An 18,080-nucleotide genomic window follows, 5' to 3' on the forward strand; every position below is an offset into this window, starting at 1 on the left:
CTTCTATAAGCCATTTTGGCTGAGATAACATTTCTTTTCCAATGTGCCCTAGGGTAGCAATGGGGCAATGACATATACCAAAAATATCTGTTATATAGTTATAGTTATTCTACTTAGTGTTGTCATTTTATGTTCCACCAACTATAATACATTATGTGACTATAAACTTTGGTTATATTATAAAAAGGAAAAAAAAAAAAAACATATGTATTGGTGGAACATAATTAAATAAGAACACTCATAATGAAACAAGCAATTTTTATTCAATAAGAATCTAGTCCAAATATGCCTTGCTAGATTTAACGAGAAAAGAAAATAAATTTTTGGAACGAGCAAAAGAAATGTGGCTTTAACATTAGCCATGAAGATTGGAGAGGTTTCTTTTTCTTTTTTTTTTCTTTGCCTCACAGCAATGAAGAGGTTCAAATATTGGTGACATATGAAGGATTGTTGGAGGGTAAGAAGTAAATTCATGTGGAGCCAGCCATTTTGCTTTGTTTAAACAAAAAGCTGGTCGAGTCGATTCTTAAACAAAAACTAAAAAAACTAATAACAAAAAGTTGGTACTGTCTTGTGTTTATATCCAAGCGGACAAATCTATCTTATTCGTATGGAAAGGGAGTTTTGATCGTATAAAATCATTCAAAATACCAAAAAGCCTGCATTATATGAAATAAGTGAAGGCAATCTCTAAATTCTCTGTAATATTTTCCTGGGTCAAAACTGGAATGGAATGTGAACAAGAATTAGACAAGAATAGTTTTGTTTTTTACCTGTGATATTTGGAGCAGCAAGATCTTTAATTCTAGATAACCCAAAATAGAAATTCCTTTCAAAATTAGAAAGGGACAATTCATCTAAAATAAAAGGACTCTAGGTCATATTGACACTGTGCTAGCCCATGCTCAGGAAAACAGTATAGACAATAGCCTTATGGCATTGCCAGCTGGAGAAAAAATTTAATCCTGCTGAGCTGACAATTAAATTTCTGTCATTAATTTTGTCGAAGACTTATAATACTTGGCAGTTGGCAGTGGCACATAAATTTTTTTTTTTTTTTTTTTTTTTGAGGGTGCTTAAAATTTCTTTTGAATAACACTGCATCTGCATGTATATATAAATAATTTAAAAACTATGTTTTAAGTGTGAGTTTGGATACGGGTAGAGTTGAGTTTTGCACGTTTGCCTTTTATTGCTCAGTCTCGTGTACTGTTTATGTGACTCGCAAGTACAGAAAAATGCAAATCTAACTTTAAAACTGAGTTCCACAGCATTATTCACACATTTAAAAATTATTTCGCTATAGTGTTTTCAGTTTTCAACAATAAGCGGTATCCAAACAGACCCTAAATCTACATAATATAATGCTGATTTTTTTTTTTTTTTTTTGCGCATTACATATACAAGAATATGTATGTATTGAAGCAAATACAACTTTTGCATTGGATTATAGTGTTTTCAGTTTTCAACAATAAGCAGTATCCAATCAGACCCTAAATCTACATAATATAATGCTGATTTTTTTTTTTTTGCGCATTACATATACAAGAATATGTATGTATTGAAGCAAATACAACTTTTGCATTGGATTCTCATTTATGCCTTCATTGCAGTCCTCACCAGTTAAATTCTCTAATTCTGTCCTTACAATTTATAGTTAAAAGGGGGAAAGAATGGCTGCATATAGATGAAATATTGTAATTTGTTGTAAACCAGGGGATGAGGTCCTTGTATGTATTAAAAAAAAAAATCTCCATCTAAGAATAAGTTATATATTAAGATTCAAAATTAAATTAATATATAAAAATCTAAACAAACTTATATTTAGTGTTAACAAATTATGAATAAAATATTTAACGTAAAATGATGCTTTAATAATACATTCAACTTAAATATCTATTAAAATGGAACTTGATGTTATTTTAAATACCAACAATCATTTATGATTGATTATGTATTAAATTTTGTAGAAAATTCCCTTTTCATATACAAAAGTTTCATTAAAAAAATCAATTTTCATTTTATTGAAAGCTTTATTTGGATAAATTTTATGGTAGAAAAGTAAGATATTTTAATTAGTTTTTCCATATCTACAAATCAAATGAAAACCATATTTACTATCTCATTATATATGCAATAATATTTTAATAAAAAAACTAATTAGTGTTGCCTAGTAAACTTTATAAATAAACATAAATAAATAAACACTCAAACACACACACAAGTTCAAAAGCACTCAACCTCGGTTACTCAACATTAATTATGTTCTATAATATGTCTAATTTTCTTCTAACATACAACAGTACAAGTAAAAGAGATTAAAAAAGATCCAAATAAATTGTTTAAGTGAAATCAAACAACAACACAATAGTGGCTAGGTTTCAGTCTTTAATGGTTGATAAGAGATTTGGGATTCAATTCCTGTTTATCCAAAAATCGATTGGTGTTCTGGTTTGATGATAAAGAACTTGGAACTATCATCAGGAACGGACGTCATAAGTTAAAACTATTTCAATAAAATAATAAAAAATAAAAAAAACACAATATATAGCATCCAAATCCTAAGACTTCAAACTTTTAATTTTGGGTTTCATATAGCGAAACGACTAAAGTGCAAAACATGGTCAATTAAAAAATATATATTATTATTATTAGTATTTTTTTTAAAAAAAAAAACCATGTACGGACTAGATTACCATTTATTTCTTTTGAATTTTTTGGGCAACAGGCATTTTTTGGGGGGAGGGGGGGTTCTAGTTTACTTTTTTCCTCAAAATTTAAAATGTTTATATATTTAAATAATTAAATGCACTATTTATAAATTTTAGGGGTAGTGGGGGCCTTAGTCTATGAGTATTTCCATCTCTGTTGTCAACTTCATTTATCTTTTATATATATATATATATGAGACATATGCTACATACTTTTTTTTTTTTTTTTTTTTTGAGAAATCTATGCTACATACTTACTATAACTTATTATACTTTATATCTTTTTTTTAGAAGAATATATATATATATATATATATATATATATATATAAAACAATCTAAAATCAAAAAATCAAAAGTCGGTCCATGAATTTTATTCTCATCAAACCACTCTTTTTCTCTTTCACCCTTCAACTTAATGGCACAAATTACAGTTAAGACAATTTTTTTTTTTTTTTTTGTATAATATGTTTATATATAATGAATGTGAAAAAATATATTACTAATTTTAATTTTAATTGTAAATCAATCTTCATTTGTGAATATTAAGGCTATTGAATGATTCTATTATTAAATTCTTTACCAGCAATAAACAACATATTTAAAAAAATTAAGTGAAAATCCCATGGGTACATAAATTGCATTTTTGTCTCTCAAAAATGAGATTTGTTCAATTTTGGTCCCTTGATTTAAAAAAGATCTTAACCCAATCCTTTATACTTTTAAAAGGAACAAATTTTATCTATCCCTTTGTCCAATTTTTGTTTAGTTTTTTGGTCCCTTAGATTTAAGGTTGATTCAAATCTTGATCCCTTAAATATAAGAGTGATGCAATTTTGATCTTTTAAATATGAGGTGCTTCAACGTTTGTTAGTAGCGCGCACGTAAATAGAAAAGTAGATAAGTGAACTAAATTATTACATTTTAACAATTGAGGGACCAAAACAATTTTTTTTTTTTTCTAAATTCTAAAATAAAAATCAAACAAATGTCATATTTGAGATATAAAATTTGTTCCTTACCATTGAATAAAAAACTCTAAAATTGTATTAAATCAACTCTCATAAAAAAAAAAAGGGTAAGGGTTAGCTCTAGTGCACTAGAACCAACATAATGCGAATATGTGACAAAAATTAGACACAAATTTGTATCGTGTTGGCTCAAGTGCACTGGAGCTAACCCGTGTCCCTTTAAGACACAAACTTACATTTTTCTTTTGAAAAAAACAATATATCTATCATATCCAATCAAGTTTCGCCAATGAGAAAAAATGGGTCCATCCATATCTTGAATGAGGATAAGAAGCCTTGCCATCACATTTGAAAACTACAGCATCCACTATACATATATGACAGTAACAGCAAAGGAGTTTTGCGTAGAAAACATAAGGTTAATCAGAATATATACAGGCCATGAGTAGGACCTCCTCTCTCTCTCTCTCTCTCTCTCTCTCTCTCATATATATGGATTGTTTTAACGGCACCGTAAGGTGCCTGTTAACAACATCCTTTTATTCTTTTTTACAGCTTTATGTCATTTTTTGCAGTTTTATAGGTTGTGAGGCCAGCTACATGTAAAGAAAAATAAAATAAAATAAGTTGTGAAGTCAGTTTTATGTCTTTTTTCTATTTATTCAATCTTTTTATTAAATGAAACCCGCATTAATCCAACCTTAATAAACACAATATGATACTTGTTAAGCACGTCACGTTTGCCTCAAGTAGTAAAAAGGACGCGCTCTTTAGCTGGCAAACAGGCAAAGTCCCATAAGCTAGGACGGTAGTATGCAGTCCCACACTTCCACTTCATAACGGCTAAAGACTATTATTATCACTTGCTAGCTTGCTCTTTTTTCTGAAGCAAGTTGATGTCGACCCAATTTTTTATAGGAACCAAAATCTCTTAATTCGATGGAGTCCAAAACCTCGAAAGTGAAAACTCAGTCAATAAATATATTTTTAAACATACTTTATTAATGAATATCAAGTCACTTTCAAATTCAAATGAAATCTAATCTAAGATTTATTCAAAGATTAACCAAACAATTTATCCTATCCTTATCTATTATTCAACTCCCAATAGCAAAAATACAATCTTGAAATGATAAATTTAATTAAAATAAAGGTATGTAACACAATTCTGAAAACTTTTTGCTTCTAAAGCAAGAATTTTAAATGTCTCTTTTTATATTTAATTAGAAATTTTGATATGGAATTATTAATTAACTGTTTCTAATTTTTTTGCTAAAAAATATCAATATATATTGATAATATGGTTAATTCAATCAATCTAAAGTGGAAAGTAACATTTTTTCAAGTTTAATGAGTTTTACTAACGTATATATTTAGGAAATACATTAGTTAATGACATAAGTTAGTTAACTATTTTAAGAAACTTTATATGAAAACATGAAAAAGTTATTAACTCTTTTTTTTTTTTTTACGGTTTTTAAAATTTTTAATAAAACATTTTTTTTTTTTAAATTGATGATTAATGTATATCTCTAAAAGCATACATTAACTGAATCTTTTCTTTAAATATATATTTCTGTCAAAACAATTTTTGGGCTGTCATGCATAAAGATTTGATATATATATACACAGACACCACACGCAAAAGATTTTGATTCTTTTTCCCTCGTAGTTCCGTTTTGGCGTCTTCTATGTGCTATTGATTGATTTACTTCTGAATTCTTAGGTTGGCAAAAAAAATTTTGAGGATATTGAACCAGCAAAATGCATGAACCTAAGAGTATCTCCAACAGATTAGGAAAATTTTTATACTGTTTGGAAAATGAACAGTGACTTTTACTTTTTAACTACCTACTTTTTCAAATACACTTTCCAACAGATTCTCTATTTCATTTAAATATTATTTCTTCATTCATCATTTATTCTTTTTTTAACAACTATACATCTTCCAACATTTTTTTATTCAATACCTGATTATTATAATAAAAAATAAAATAAATAAATAAATAAAAACATTTGAAGAATGAACAATAGCCCATCAGACTTGATGAGCTACTGTTCATGAGCCAAAAAAAATTTCAGGTATAGAGAGTCCATTGGAGACTATTTTCATGGTGTTATTCTCTATTATAGAGATTTTTATGCATTTAGCTACACCATTGGAGATGTTCTAATCATTTTGACCATTCCATAAATGATGAATGTTACCGAAAAAAATGTGTTTCAAAGTTTTGGAGGAAAGATGGTGGAGCATATTTTACCGAAACCTCAGTACATTTTTTTTTGGGGGGGGGGGGGGGGAAGTAGACCCTTTAGAGCATCCACAGCAGTGAAACTAAATTTTTAGCAATTTAGCTCCACCAAAAGTTTCTTTATCTATTTTACCTACACATATGCTGCAGCAGTGGATCTATTTTAGCTTTCAACACAATAAAATAATATAAACATCACAATAAAATATTATAACCACTACAATAAAATAATATATTCCACTACCAACAAAATATTACACCACCAATCTCAACCACCTGTACCGTCAACCACAGGCACAACCACCACCACCACCACCGGCAGTCCACAGCAAAAAAAAAAAAAAAAAAAACCCACAACGAGCACAAGCCCACTGCCACAAACACAAACACAAGCCCACTTGCCCACAACAGATCGGAAAACACCAACACCACCACCAGCACTACCGGCAGTCCACAGCAAAAAAGAAAAAGAAAAAAACCACAACGAGCACAAGCCCACTGCCACAAACACAAACACAAGCCCACTTGCCCACAATAGATTGGAAAACTCCAACACCAACACCATCACCACCACCACCACCACCACTACCGGCAGTCCACAGCAAAAAAAAAAAAAAAAAAAAAAAAAAAAAAAAAATCCCACAATGACCACAAAAGGAATGGGCTTCGGTCGGCGCAAAAGGAATGAGCACGAGTACAAAAATCCACCGAAGCTCAGCCCAGCCCAGTGTGAGGAGTGGTCGGCGCTAGGCTGGGCTTCAGTCGGCGCTGGGCAGTCGAGCTAGAGATGAGGGATGAGGGAGATGAGGAATGCCGGCAAGCTAGAGAGAAAAGAAATTGACCGGCGAGCTGAGGACGACGGAGACCGGCGAGATGGATAGACCGGCGAGCTGGAGAGACCGGCGAACTGAGGGATGAGGGAGATGAGAGACCGGTGAAGAGAGAAAAAAAAATTTGAGGAGGAAAGAAGAAAGAGGAGAAGCCGGAGAGAGATAGATAGAGAGAAAATGCATTGAATATTTTAAGGTGAGAGAGGAGAGAGAGTGTAATAAAAAAATATTTTTTTTTTTAGATTTGAGCTACAGTGCACATCTAAAGATAGATGTGCACTGTAGCTGAGGAGCTAAATTTTTTAGATTTAGTTCCTCTGCTGCGTGAAGAATTTTTACTATTTGAAGCTAAAAAATAGCATTATAGCTATATAGCACCACTGCTGTGAGTGCTCTTATACTTAACACAAAGATCACATGCATTACAAACACATGAGGATAAGTCTTATCAACACCTAAGTTTCCAACTGGAGAAAAAAAAATTCCATTAAGATGATCACCAAAAGAGTTGAGCTGCCCTTTCTCATTCTCATTCATGCATGCCAATACTAACCCATTCCTTCTTTGAATGGGCTATAATGCACTTTTCATTGAGTGGTCAGTATTCTTTCCAAAAAATGCAAAGTGAATTTAGACTCACAAAAAGCTCAAGGAGAGAAGGGTATATCCACAAAAGATGGGGCAAGAGAAATCTTTCTTTGTCTTCTCATAAGTTTGATTTTAATCACCAAAGACCTTTTGTCTTATCAAGCATATGCATTGAGGTTTTTTCATTGCTCATCTTTATCCTTTATTTCTTTTTTAAATAAAAAATTAGAGACTCATGATACATTTCACTTCCCATTACATTGAGATAGTCAAGACAGCAAAGGACTTGGGTAATTTGAAAAGAGTGATCTATACAAGTTTTATTACATAAACGTTATAAGTTGACGTGTCTGAATTTTTAAAGATAAAATTTAAAAAAAAATGCTGAAATTTATTTATTATCATCATTATATATAAATATATATATATATATATGTATGCATATAAAAGCAGAAACCTCATGTGGGAGAGCATGAAATCCAGTAAAGCGACATATTCCTTGAGACTCTCTCATTTAAGCTTCCACATCATCAAAGTTTGCATTTATGTCAAATTTTTAGTTAATTGAATGTGTTAATGAAGTAAATACACATATTAATTATCTGTAGATGTGCACTAATTTTATATACACACACATATAAAATGTGTGTGTGTGTGTGCACGCACACATTTTAAATATATATGTTTTAAAATATTTTATATAAAAAAGCAAAAAACTCATGTGGGAGATTATGCAATTCTGCCATGTGGTACTTTGTTAAAGTAATTTTTCATTTAACTTTCCACCTCACCTTCTTTACATATTTTGGATTATAATAAAATTCAATTAGTTAGATATTAATATTTCTACTAAGTGTTTAACCTACCACTATCATACTTCAATAACATAAACGTAACATCATAAATTTTCTATGATATTTCCATAAGCTAAATAAAAATTAACATGATATTACAAAAAATTTATACTAACTCCAACGCATTGATGAAACAAAAACTATGAATAAACAAACAATCAACTTATTAGTTACACCATGTAATAACTAATTTCTAATTTATATGACATTTATTCTATAGTCTAAATTTTCCATCCCCTTAATTTTGTATTACATTATTAATTAAACAACAGCCTCTTTTTCATATTATCGATTTATAGCAATACTACTTCATGATATTACTTTAAAATATTTTGAATATACTATATATATAATCTTCTCACATAACAGTTTATAGCATTATCTCTGTGCATTGCGCGAGCCCATTGCTAGTTGTTATTAATGTAGTGGCACAAATCATATTCATTACTATCAAATTATAGGTGTTTATATAGAAATTGGTAATAGATTTTGAATTTTCCATTTGCAAACCTGCTCCAGATAGTTTTTCAATCTTTAAGAATATAAAAGTTGAGTATGGGTTAAAGTTTCACCACAATAATGTTCGTTTTCGTGTACCATGAATCCATGACACATCACTTCATCATTGTCTTTTGACTGATCAAGTTCCCATGCAAGCTCTATCTTGGACTATAGTCACAATAATGGTTATTTTCAAACTAATCCAAAGACAATGCTTCTTCGGTTTTGGAGTGAAAGAAACATCAAGCCGCATCAGTTCGATGCATAAGTCAAGCCAGATTAGTTGGGTGACATTGCTCTTTCTGTACTTTCGGTAATTAACAATTGGTTCAGAATTTCTTTGCCATATCGATACGTATATACCCCAATAGGTTAATCCCTCCAAATTTTCTTCCATGGCCAGATGACTTGGAGGTTATCATTTTTCCTCCAAAAACAACCGAAAGAGTTGAACCACTTTTCTAGAGCCAATCATGACAAAAATTAAGAATTTATAAAGATGGTTCATAGAAACTAGCACTGCTTATAGTCTATTCCAAGCACTCTACCTTACATATTATATTACGTTATTGAATCATATGCCTCAAAGAGTTGACATTTCAACTGCCTATTGTGTTATGTTTTACGGACCATGCATGTGGAATTAGGCTATCCTTGTAAGAAAGCTTTTCCAGCGCCTACCTTAATTTCATGGGACTCAATATATTTAGGATTGAGATCAGGTGCAATACCTAGGGTATTGCACCTGATGCAATTGGCATAGATGGTTGAGATTTAAAATTGTAAAAAGCAACTTTAAATCTCAACCGTTAAGTATATAAAATGAAGAAAAGTAAAAAAAAAAAAATTGTGAAGGACTTGGGTGAATTGCTCGGTGCAATTGCACTGGATCCCAATCCATATATTTAAGACTCTTTGAAAGTATAGTGTGGTAGGCAAGCGATGACTTGTGATGCTTCTCAGTTATAAACTAATTAATAATAGGAGCACGTGTACATTTGCATTCAAATCGTTGTGAACACTTTGAGACTATATGGAAAATGACTGCCTGAATATAATATACTTGGATGGAGATGGTAAGGAACTTTAAATGGAGAAAGAGTTCATGAACATAAGAAAGAATCTCTATAGTCTTGAAATTTTTCTATGTACTATACCTTTTATTTAAGGGAAAAGAGTAAAGAAGTTCCTCGTGGCCTATACATAATTATAGTAGCCCCTTAGTCGGTTACTCCTACTAACTTTAAGGTATTATCAAGTTAGAGCAGTAAACAAATTGAGCCGAGGCGAGTATTAAAAGTTCAAATTTGTTCCTTTAAATTTATTTAGGCAAGAGTCTAACTCATGTTCATTGTCAAACTAGATTACATATTCAATTCACTTTTTTGTCAAACAAGCTCAATTACGTGTTCACTAGTTGCTTGATTAACTTATTATTTTCCTATATATTAGTAAACATTGTGACTAAAAAATTTATACCTCACAAATGTATGTTAATAATTAATAACTAAAACTTAATTGAAATAATATTATTTGAGCTAATTAGATATAATGATCATTATTTATAAACTTACAAAAATTATATTCATCAATTTTGTATGGTCAAAATTGTTTATATTTTACTGCAAAATTGATTGTTTATACTATCAATAAATTGTAAATAATAGTTTAATAACTTATGAAATTATTTATAAATTTACATAATTCAACCTCAACTTTATATGAGTGTATTTTAAACACATTATGTTATATAGTACTTTAATCAAGTCACATACTAATGAACTAATTCAAGCGCACATTATTATGTTTAAATTTGGTTTGTTTAAGCCTGGCTCATTTATTAAATAAACAAACATAAAAAATAATAATAAATTTTTTTTTGTCATGAGCTCCTCATATATAATTTGGTTATTTTACAACCATACATGGCTACATCAAACAATAACGACAATAATCATTGTCAAAACAAACTTGCCGCCACCATCAGGGTTTGAGCCTGTAGTTACCAATTTATATCTACCCCTCACCAAACTCTATATAGAAGAACTTTTTATATATGTTGTACTTCTGTTGTGGAAAGTCATTGCATGTACAATTCCATGTATTTTATAAATTTTTTCAAGAAGCGCATGCTTCACGCCTTCACTATCCATTTGGGTTAGTTTCATTTTCATAGTTTGGTAAGGAACTTTAAATGGAGAAAGTGGTCAAGTACGTAAGAATTTCTATAGTCTTGAAATTTTTTTATCTACTATACCTTTTATTTAAGGGAAAAGAATAAAGAAGTTCCTCATGGCCTGTACATTTACAAAATTATAGCAGCTCCTTAGTCCCTACTAACTTTCAGGTATTATTAAGTTAAAGCTGTAAACAAATTGAGCCAAGCCGAGTATTGAAAGTTTAAATTTGTTCCTTTAAAATTATTCAAACAAGAGTTGAACTCAAGTTCATTGCTAAACTAAATTAAATATTCAATTCTTTTTTTCTTTTATTTTTTTGTCAAACAAGCTCAATCACATGTTCACTAATTGCTTGATTTACCTATTCTTTTCCCATAAGTTAGTAAACATTACGACTAAAAAAATTAGCCCTTCACAAACGTATGTTAATAATTACTAACTAAAACTTAATTGAAATGATATTATTTGAGTTAATTAAATAAAATGATTATCATTTATGAACTAAAAAAAATTATATTCATCGATTTTGTATGGTCAAAAATTGTTTATATATATTTTACTGTAAAATGAATTATTCATACTGTAAGTAATAATTTGATAACTTATGAAATTATTTATAAATTTATATAATTCAATCTCAATTCTATATGAGTATATTTTAAACATATAATTTTATATATAGTACTTTAATCGAATCACATACTCACGAACTAATTCACGAGCACATTATTATATTTAAACTCGATTTGTTCAAGCTTGACTTATTTATTAAATAAACAAATATAAACAAACTTTTTTAGCATGTGCTATTCATATATAATTTGGTTTATTTACAAACAATAATCATGGATAAAGCAAACTTGCCACCGTCAGGGTTCAAGCCAGTACTTACCAAGTTACCCCCTCACCAAATTCTATTTAGAAGAACTTTTTATATATGTTGTACTTCTGTTGTGGAAAAGTCATTGCATGTACAATCCCATGTATTTTAGAAATTTTTTCAAGAAGAGCATGCTTCACTAAAGGTCCTTTTGGGATAGTTTCATTTTCATAGTTTTTCAGTTTCATTTAACTTATTTTACGTAAAATAAATAAATTGGATAAAAGTATATATCTAGAAATATAAAGGTTTAAAATGCTGGATATAATAACTGAATTTTTTGCTCATCCCAACCTGGGTTAAAAAAAGTACTGGATAATGCTACTATTTGAACCCTTGGACCAGCAATCACAGAAAAGGGAGAGTTGGAACTTGGAATGTCAAAGTAACATGTGCTTTGACACTTTGACATAAAGAATATAGGGTCGGTCCACTTGTAAAGAATTCATAGGCTTACACTTGGGCTCAAATTTGGTCCAACATAAAAATCATGTGGGGCACAAAGTACTGTAGGGGTATGAGTTGTTTTGGACCCTAAAAAAAATATTTGTGAAAGCAACTTTTAGAGCAATGGGTCTTTGTTTATTATCATTAGCAATGGAACAATTATTGTCATTCCTCTTGACATTCTTCTAGGATTTAATCATTTGGGCAAGCACTATAAGGCCTCAGACAGAAAGAGCAAACCCCATAGCCATTAAGCTCTTGTGTAAAAACTGTTCGCTTGATGTATATTTAGAAACAACTTATTTAATTTTTTGCTAAAAGTATGCTAAAGTACATTTGTACTTTAAAAAAATTTGAAAAAGAAAAGCAAGAAAATGTAAGTTTTTAAAAAGCTGTACATAAAAACTAGAAATTAAAAATTGAACTTATAAGTTGACCATATGAGCATCTTTTTCTAAAATCAGTCCGGCCATGTTTTTTTTTTTTTGAAAGCTAAAATTACTATCAACTTTTCTGCAACATATTTACTAACCTTTTTTTTTTTCTAAAATCAGTACGGCCATTTTTTTTTAAAGCTAAAATTACTATCAACTTTATTGCAACATATTTACTAATTGAACTGAAATGTAATTATTTGACCACTACATCAACAATATAATAAATAAAAATTTAATTCTTTTTCTTTTGTATTTTAAAGCTGACACAAGATTTATATAACAAAATTAGTAATATTATTTTTGCAATTGAATAGCTTATTTCCTTGCACAAAGTTACCCGAATATTGAAAATAGACATGCCTAGTCAGATGGATTTCACAAACACTTTCCACCATATTTAGGCACAAGCATTCATTTTTGGTCAAAACAATACTTGCCTACAGTTCCACATGTTCCCCATGAGAGAAAATTCAGATGGTTTGATAAGTTATATGGAAGATTGAACGTAAATCTAATGAAAAAAAATCACTAAAATTGTCCAGAATAATAAACAACATATCACAAATACTTGCTATATTAGAATAATAAACAACATATCACCGTATATTTGACAAGACCAACATGACGTAGCTCTCACTCTCTCTCTCTCTCTCTCTTAAAAAATAATAAAAATAAAAATAAAAGTAGAAGAAGACCTGCACCAACTTGCAAATTTCTGGACCATCCTTCTAAGCATAATTTTACTCGTGATTTTGCTGATGTATCCAAGTTACAGACGATGGTTTCATTCGCACAAATTGTTAGATCGATGTCTGTAATTTTTTGTTTTTGCATTTCTGTATACTGAAGAAAAGTTCTACTAGTTGGTGCAGTCAAACCCATGGCAAATAGAAAGCCAGATTATCAGAACCAGAATTAATAAGATTCCAAGAACAACCAACTTGATTTTCATGTTTTGATACCACAGCTTCCGTTTGATTTGTGTTGAATGTTTTTTGTATCCTTCGGCCTGAAAATTGCAACAAAGAAAGTTGTTCAGTACTCAGCATAGGGATAAAGCCACAAGTAAGTCCTGCTCAAATCCATTACCTCGCTACGTAGGTGTTCGGCCTTTTGAGAAATGTTAGTTAGGCGATCCCCTCTACCAATAGCCTGAAAAGCACATATAAAGTCAAATAACATAAAACGCAACTTCCCTTGCTCGGTTCCCTTGTAATTTAAGTGACCTTCACATCATGCAATTTAAGCAAGCTAGGTTAACACATGCGAGAGGATAGAGCATAGAAAGAAAATACAATAATAGGAATCAAGCCTTTTGCGATAACATTTGAGTCATCGAATTTGAAAGTTTCACTAAGCAAAAATTTCGTAGTATCAAAGGCAGTCATTTAATCAAGACCATGACATGACACGTTTAATTTGGTAGAAACCTTAAATGAGTTGAAAAATAATCTCCTAACTTTCCTTATTTAACTTGCTGTGAGATAGAGTTGTTTTCCAAAAAAATTTAGTGGAAAACGATCTCTAAAAATAAGTCATACTTTTTATGTTGACTAAAGATAGTTTTCCTTTGATTTATTTTTTCTAATACTACCAAACACTGGAAAATACAGAAAACTATCTTTATACAAGATTTTCGACTGAAACAAACAGAGAATTTGTAGAAAAGTCTAAGGTGGTTCAATTACTCCACAAAACATCCACTCGACTTTAGACAACACAGTATGCCATCAGAACTGGGTTTTTTATTATTATTTTATTTTATAGTCCAATTGTTACTATAAATGAGGGTGGAGGGATTTGATACTTGGTTCTCCTCATAAAGGAGACCAAGCAATGCTACTAAATTACAAGTCCCTCGTCACTATCAGAACAGTCATTTTAACCATAACAAAAAGATCACACCCCAAACCAGGTACAAATTTTTCCCAGAAATTGTCCTTTTTTTACTAACAAAAGAATTTTACTGTCTTTATTAACGCCTAAAACCTAAAGATACTCAATTCTAAAATTGCATTCTTTAGATGGATAGCTTCAATCTGTAAAGTTTCCTCCTGAGTACACTGAAGAGATAACCCATAGGGACATCTAATCCTCCAAGTCCTTTGGATTACATGGAAAGGGCAACATATTTCATTCTGAATCTAAACAGTTCCAGAACCCAACCCCCCACCCCGACTGACATCACTCATTAGAGCAATGCATATAAATAGAATCATAGATGCATATTGTCAAAACAGAATACATATAACCCTGAAAACAGATTTGACCACATGCACAGCATTGGGTAAAAGCATCCATATTTTACTCAACATCAATGGTTTACCTCGTCAATATTACCCATCATAATATTTTTAACTTCTACAACTTGAGCCTGCACTTTCAACAACTTCTCAGCATCGTCAGCAATATACTTCATGTGCTCTTTCATTATTGGTCTGTAAATTTAAACTCATGTTACTTTTACCTCTTAATGTGATTTTTCTAGTCAAATCCATAGACAACAACAAATCATACTTGGGAGTCAGATTTTCATGAATGAACATACCCAAACTCCTTGTTAAGACTTTTGGCCATAGCTGTATCTGCTTTACCACCCCCATATCTTTTCTTAAAGTCTGCCTTCACCCGTTCCAAGAATGCAATAGGTATCTGCTTGCCAACAGATTCTTTGGCAACAACACAGTAAGCTGCAAATTCACACAGTAAGCCACAAATTTTATAATTTGAATTATATAATTTAGAATCAGGGGAGGGGGGTGGTAAAAAATTATAGAAGATAAGAGTATAGTTAGTTTGCATTTGCACCTATTAAGAACTGGAAATGATGGTTACATTCTCAACTATTATAACTTAGTAAACAACTCTGCTTAACTTCAATACACTTTGTGCATTAATGTGCTCAAAGACAAGATACATTATTGATCATATCTCTTTCTGGCTTCTATCATATAAGAACTACTTTAAGAATTAAACAAAACATCTGAAATACTGCCAAACTCCTTTGGCCACTTCACAGACATTCAAAAACCTTGAGGACGAAAGAATATTAGCAGTAAATCATAAAGCACAACACAGAATAGGCATATAGGTCTGGTAATGGCCCATCCAGCACTGGATACAAACAAGTGCTATATAGTATAATATGTATCTGGTGTCCAAAACAGAAACTGCTTTGATGTAGAATTATCTGCGACACATGGCCAAGAATATATACCATGAAAAAAGGGTTATCAATCGGAGTGACATCCAAAATTAAGGGGGCATTTCACCATGATGTGCCTTTGATGTGATGCACATTACCTTAATGTCACATTGAGGTGTTTGGTTCATTTAATTTTTTCTAACATTACCATAATCTAAGATTACAAAATATATCACATCACCTTCTAATGGAGGTGATCTTACATTACTTATGGTAAACACCTTAATGTGACAATATGGTAATGTGCACCACATTAATGACACATCATGCACACATCACAGCGAACCAAACGCCCCCCTATGCGAAAAACAAGAAGTTTTTGTTTGGAGGCCAAATTATGATATTGATAGTTTGATGCACTGGTCAAAACAGACTTCTTTTTTATAGTTAGGAAAAAAAGACTTAAAGCACATACATACATACATACATACATACATACAGTGGTTCATAGAAGAAAAAAGGAAACAAAGATCATTGTATCTCTCTTTCTCTAAGGCCATTAGTGTCATTTCAACTTTGAAACAATTACGAGAAAGCCTCAATTCTGACTAGTATCTGGTCTGACCAGGTCAATGTAGGCTATATAAACAATTATAAGAAGCCCTAGTTATAACTAGTGAAAGGATCCATTCACAAGTGCCAAAGGAACTGAATGCCCTCATGCCACAGGCGTTCTCCATGGTATATCTCCTCTAAACATAAATATAAAAAAACCCATTGTACAAGGAATTTCCCGCCAGCCAAGCAAAGCTTAAGCTGTAATTTTTTGGTCAAGAAGTCAAAAATTAGAAGCTCAACTAAGGTCTAAAAGTAAAGGTAGAATTATTTGTTATGTCATTTGTCTGGATTTACCCCCACATCATGATTATTCTCCTGCAAACTTTAACTATTTTCTTTTGATTGCTTTCATCATATAGACACCTCCATGCCCAGCAGCAAGCATCCATCAATTAACCAAACAAACCAAGGTCATACCTAGAGATCAACCCCATTAAACCTCAAAACCTTCTAAAAATGTTCATTGGCAGTTTTAAGTAGCACAATTCTCATGGAAATTTTGAATTCATGTTCATGATCACGAGCACCTGAAAGCTAAATTCCCATAAAGCATGTACTAAATTACAAGTCTATAACTCTAAAAATAGCATTTTTAAACTCAGGTGCAAAAAGAAAGTACTTGAACCCATTCAATTCTAAAGAACACAACAAATTAGCTTACTTTTAGCTGTTGCACACAGAATATCATATGCAAAAAAAATAAATTCAAAGAAATCAAGAAAATAACCAAAACCCAGAAAACAAAACTCCATGTGTGATATGCAAAAAATTAAACTTTAACAAAAAGAACTCAAAGAAAACAAGAAAATAAACAAAACCCAGAAAGCAAAACTCCATGTGTGAGCGTTTTAGCTTCAAATTAAAGTAAAACCCCACACCAAATCAGCCATTTCAGACCAGATCCAACCCCTTTCTCTCATAATTCAACTTCCAGCTCAAACAAAAACCAGTACAAAACAGAGAGAAATACTGGGAAAATGGAAGAATGATTAATTTACCATAGCCATCCTCGACGAGAAAGTTAAAAGTGTGGCCGTCACAGTTATAGATGAACTTGCTGTTTGAGGCAAGGACTTTTTGAAGGCACTGAGCTGCAATGGCTGGGAAGTTACCAGTGAACTCGGTGTACTCGGCAAGGATCACAGTGCCTCGGGAAACGAAACTGTATATGAACGATTCCTGACTCATTGCGTGTGTCTGGCACTGAGTCAGCTCAGGACAAGGGCGATTGAGGTACAGAGACGGTTGGTGGAGAGAACTAAACTTGTTCTGGTTTGTACGTTAGGAGCAATAGGAATTTGTAGTTGTAGCTTGTAGGATGATAAATATTGGTCTGTTTCTTTGTTGCGAAGAAATATAATTGGCTTAGACTTGGGATTTATAATAATAAATTAATACTTATTACTATAGGATTAGCCGATTTAGGACCTTTTCTTTACAAGGTAAAGATTATTCAACGGGATTGTCCATTTGTGACCATGTCTTAAAAAATACTATTTATGAAAACAAAAAAAATACTAATCCTATGTTCTAGAAATCAATTAGGGAATCATTCATATAAAAAAAAAAATTAACAAAATATTTTTTTATAAAAACCAGCCAACTAGGGAATCATAGTTTTTTTTTTTTTTTTTCCCTCCCTTTTAAGGAAAGGGTTTAAACAGGTT

The 18,080-nt window shown here is 31.2% G+C and overlaps 1 protein-coding gene across 1 annotated transcript; it reads right to left on the bottom strand.

The window, feature by feature from the left end:
* Window positions 1–13,475: 13,475 nt before the first annotated feature.
* Window positions 13,476–17,767, bottom strand: LOC115993662 (vesicle-associated membrane protein 724). Its single transcript, XM_031117607.1, has 5 exons — window positions 17,412–17,767; window positions 15,199–15,340; window positions 14,977–15,088; window positions 13,740–13,802; window positions 13,476–13,659 (listed from the first exon to the last, which is right to left on the bottom strand). The coding sequence occupies exons 1-5, from the start codon at window positions 17,599–17,601 to the stop codon at window positions 13,510–13,512; spliced, it is 657 nt and encodes a 218-aa protein (XP_030973467.1). The 5' UTR covers window positions 17,602–17,767; the 3' UTR covers window positions 13,476–13,509.
* Window positions 17,768–18,080: the final 313 nt, after the last annotated feature.

The sequence above is a fragment of the Quercus lobata genome, chromosome 6 (genome assembly GCF_001633185.2).
Source record: "Quercus lobata isolate SW786 chromosome 6, ValleyOak3.0 Primary Assembly, whole genome shotgun sequence".
NCBI classification, from domain to species: Eukaryota; Viridiplantae; Streptophyta; class Magnoliopsida; order Fagales; family Fagaceae; genus Quercus; species Quercus lobata.

What these genes read in the sequence shown, in the direction of transcription:
- LOC115993662 (XM_031117607.1), bottom strand. Translation starts at nt 17,601, where the DNA reads ATGAGTCAGGAATCGTTCATATACAGTTTCGTTTCCCGAGGCACTGTG. An exon ending in TCTCGTCGAGGATGGCTATG is followed by an intron (nt 15,341 to 17,411) that starts GTAAATTAATCA and finishes GTGAATTTGCAG; the next exon opens with CTTACTGTGTTGTTGCCAAA. An exon ending in AGTCTTAACAAGGAGTTTGG is followed by an intron (nt 15,089 to 15,198) that starts GTATGTTCATTC and finishes TTAAATTTACAG; the next exon opens with ACCAATAATGAAAGAGCACA.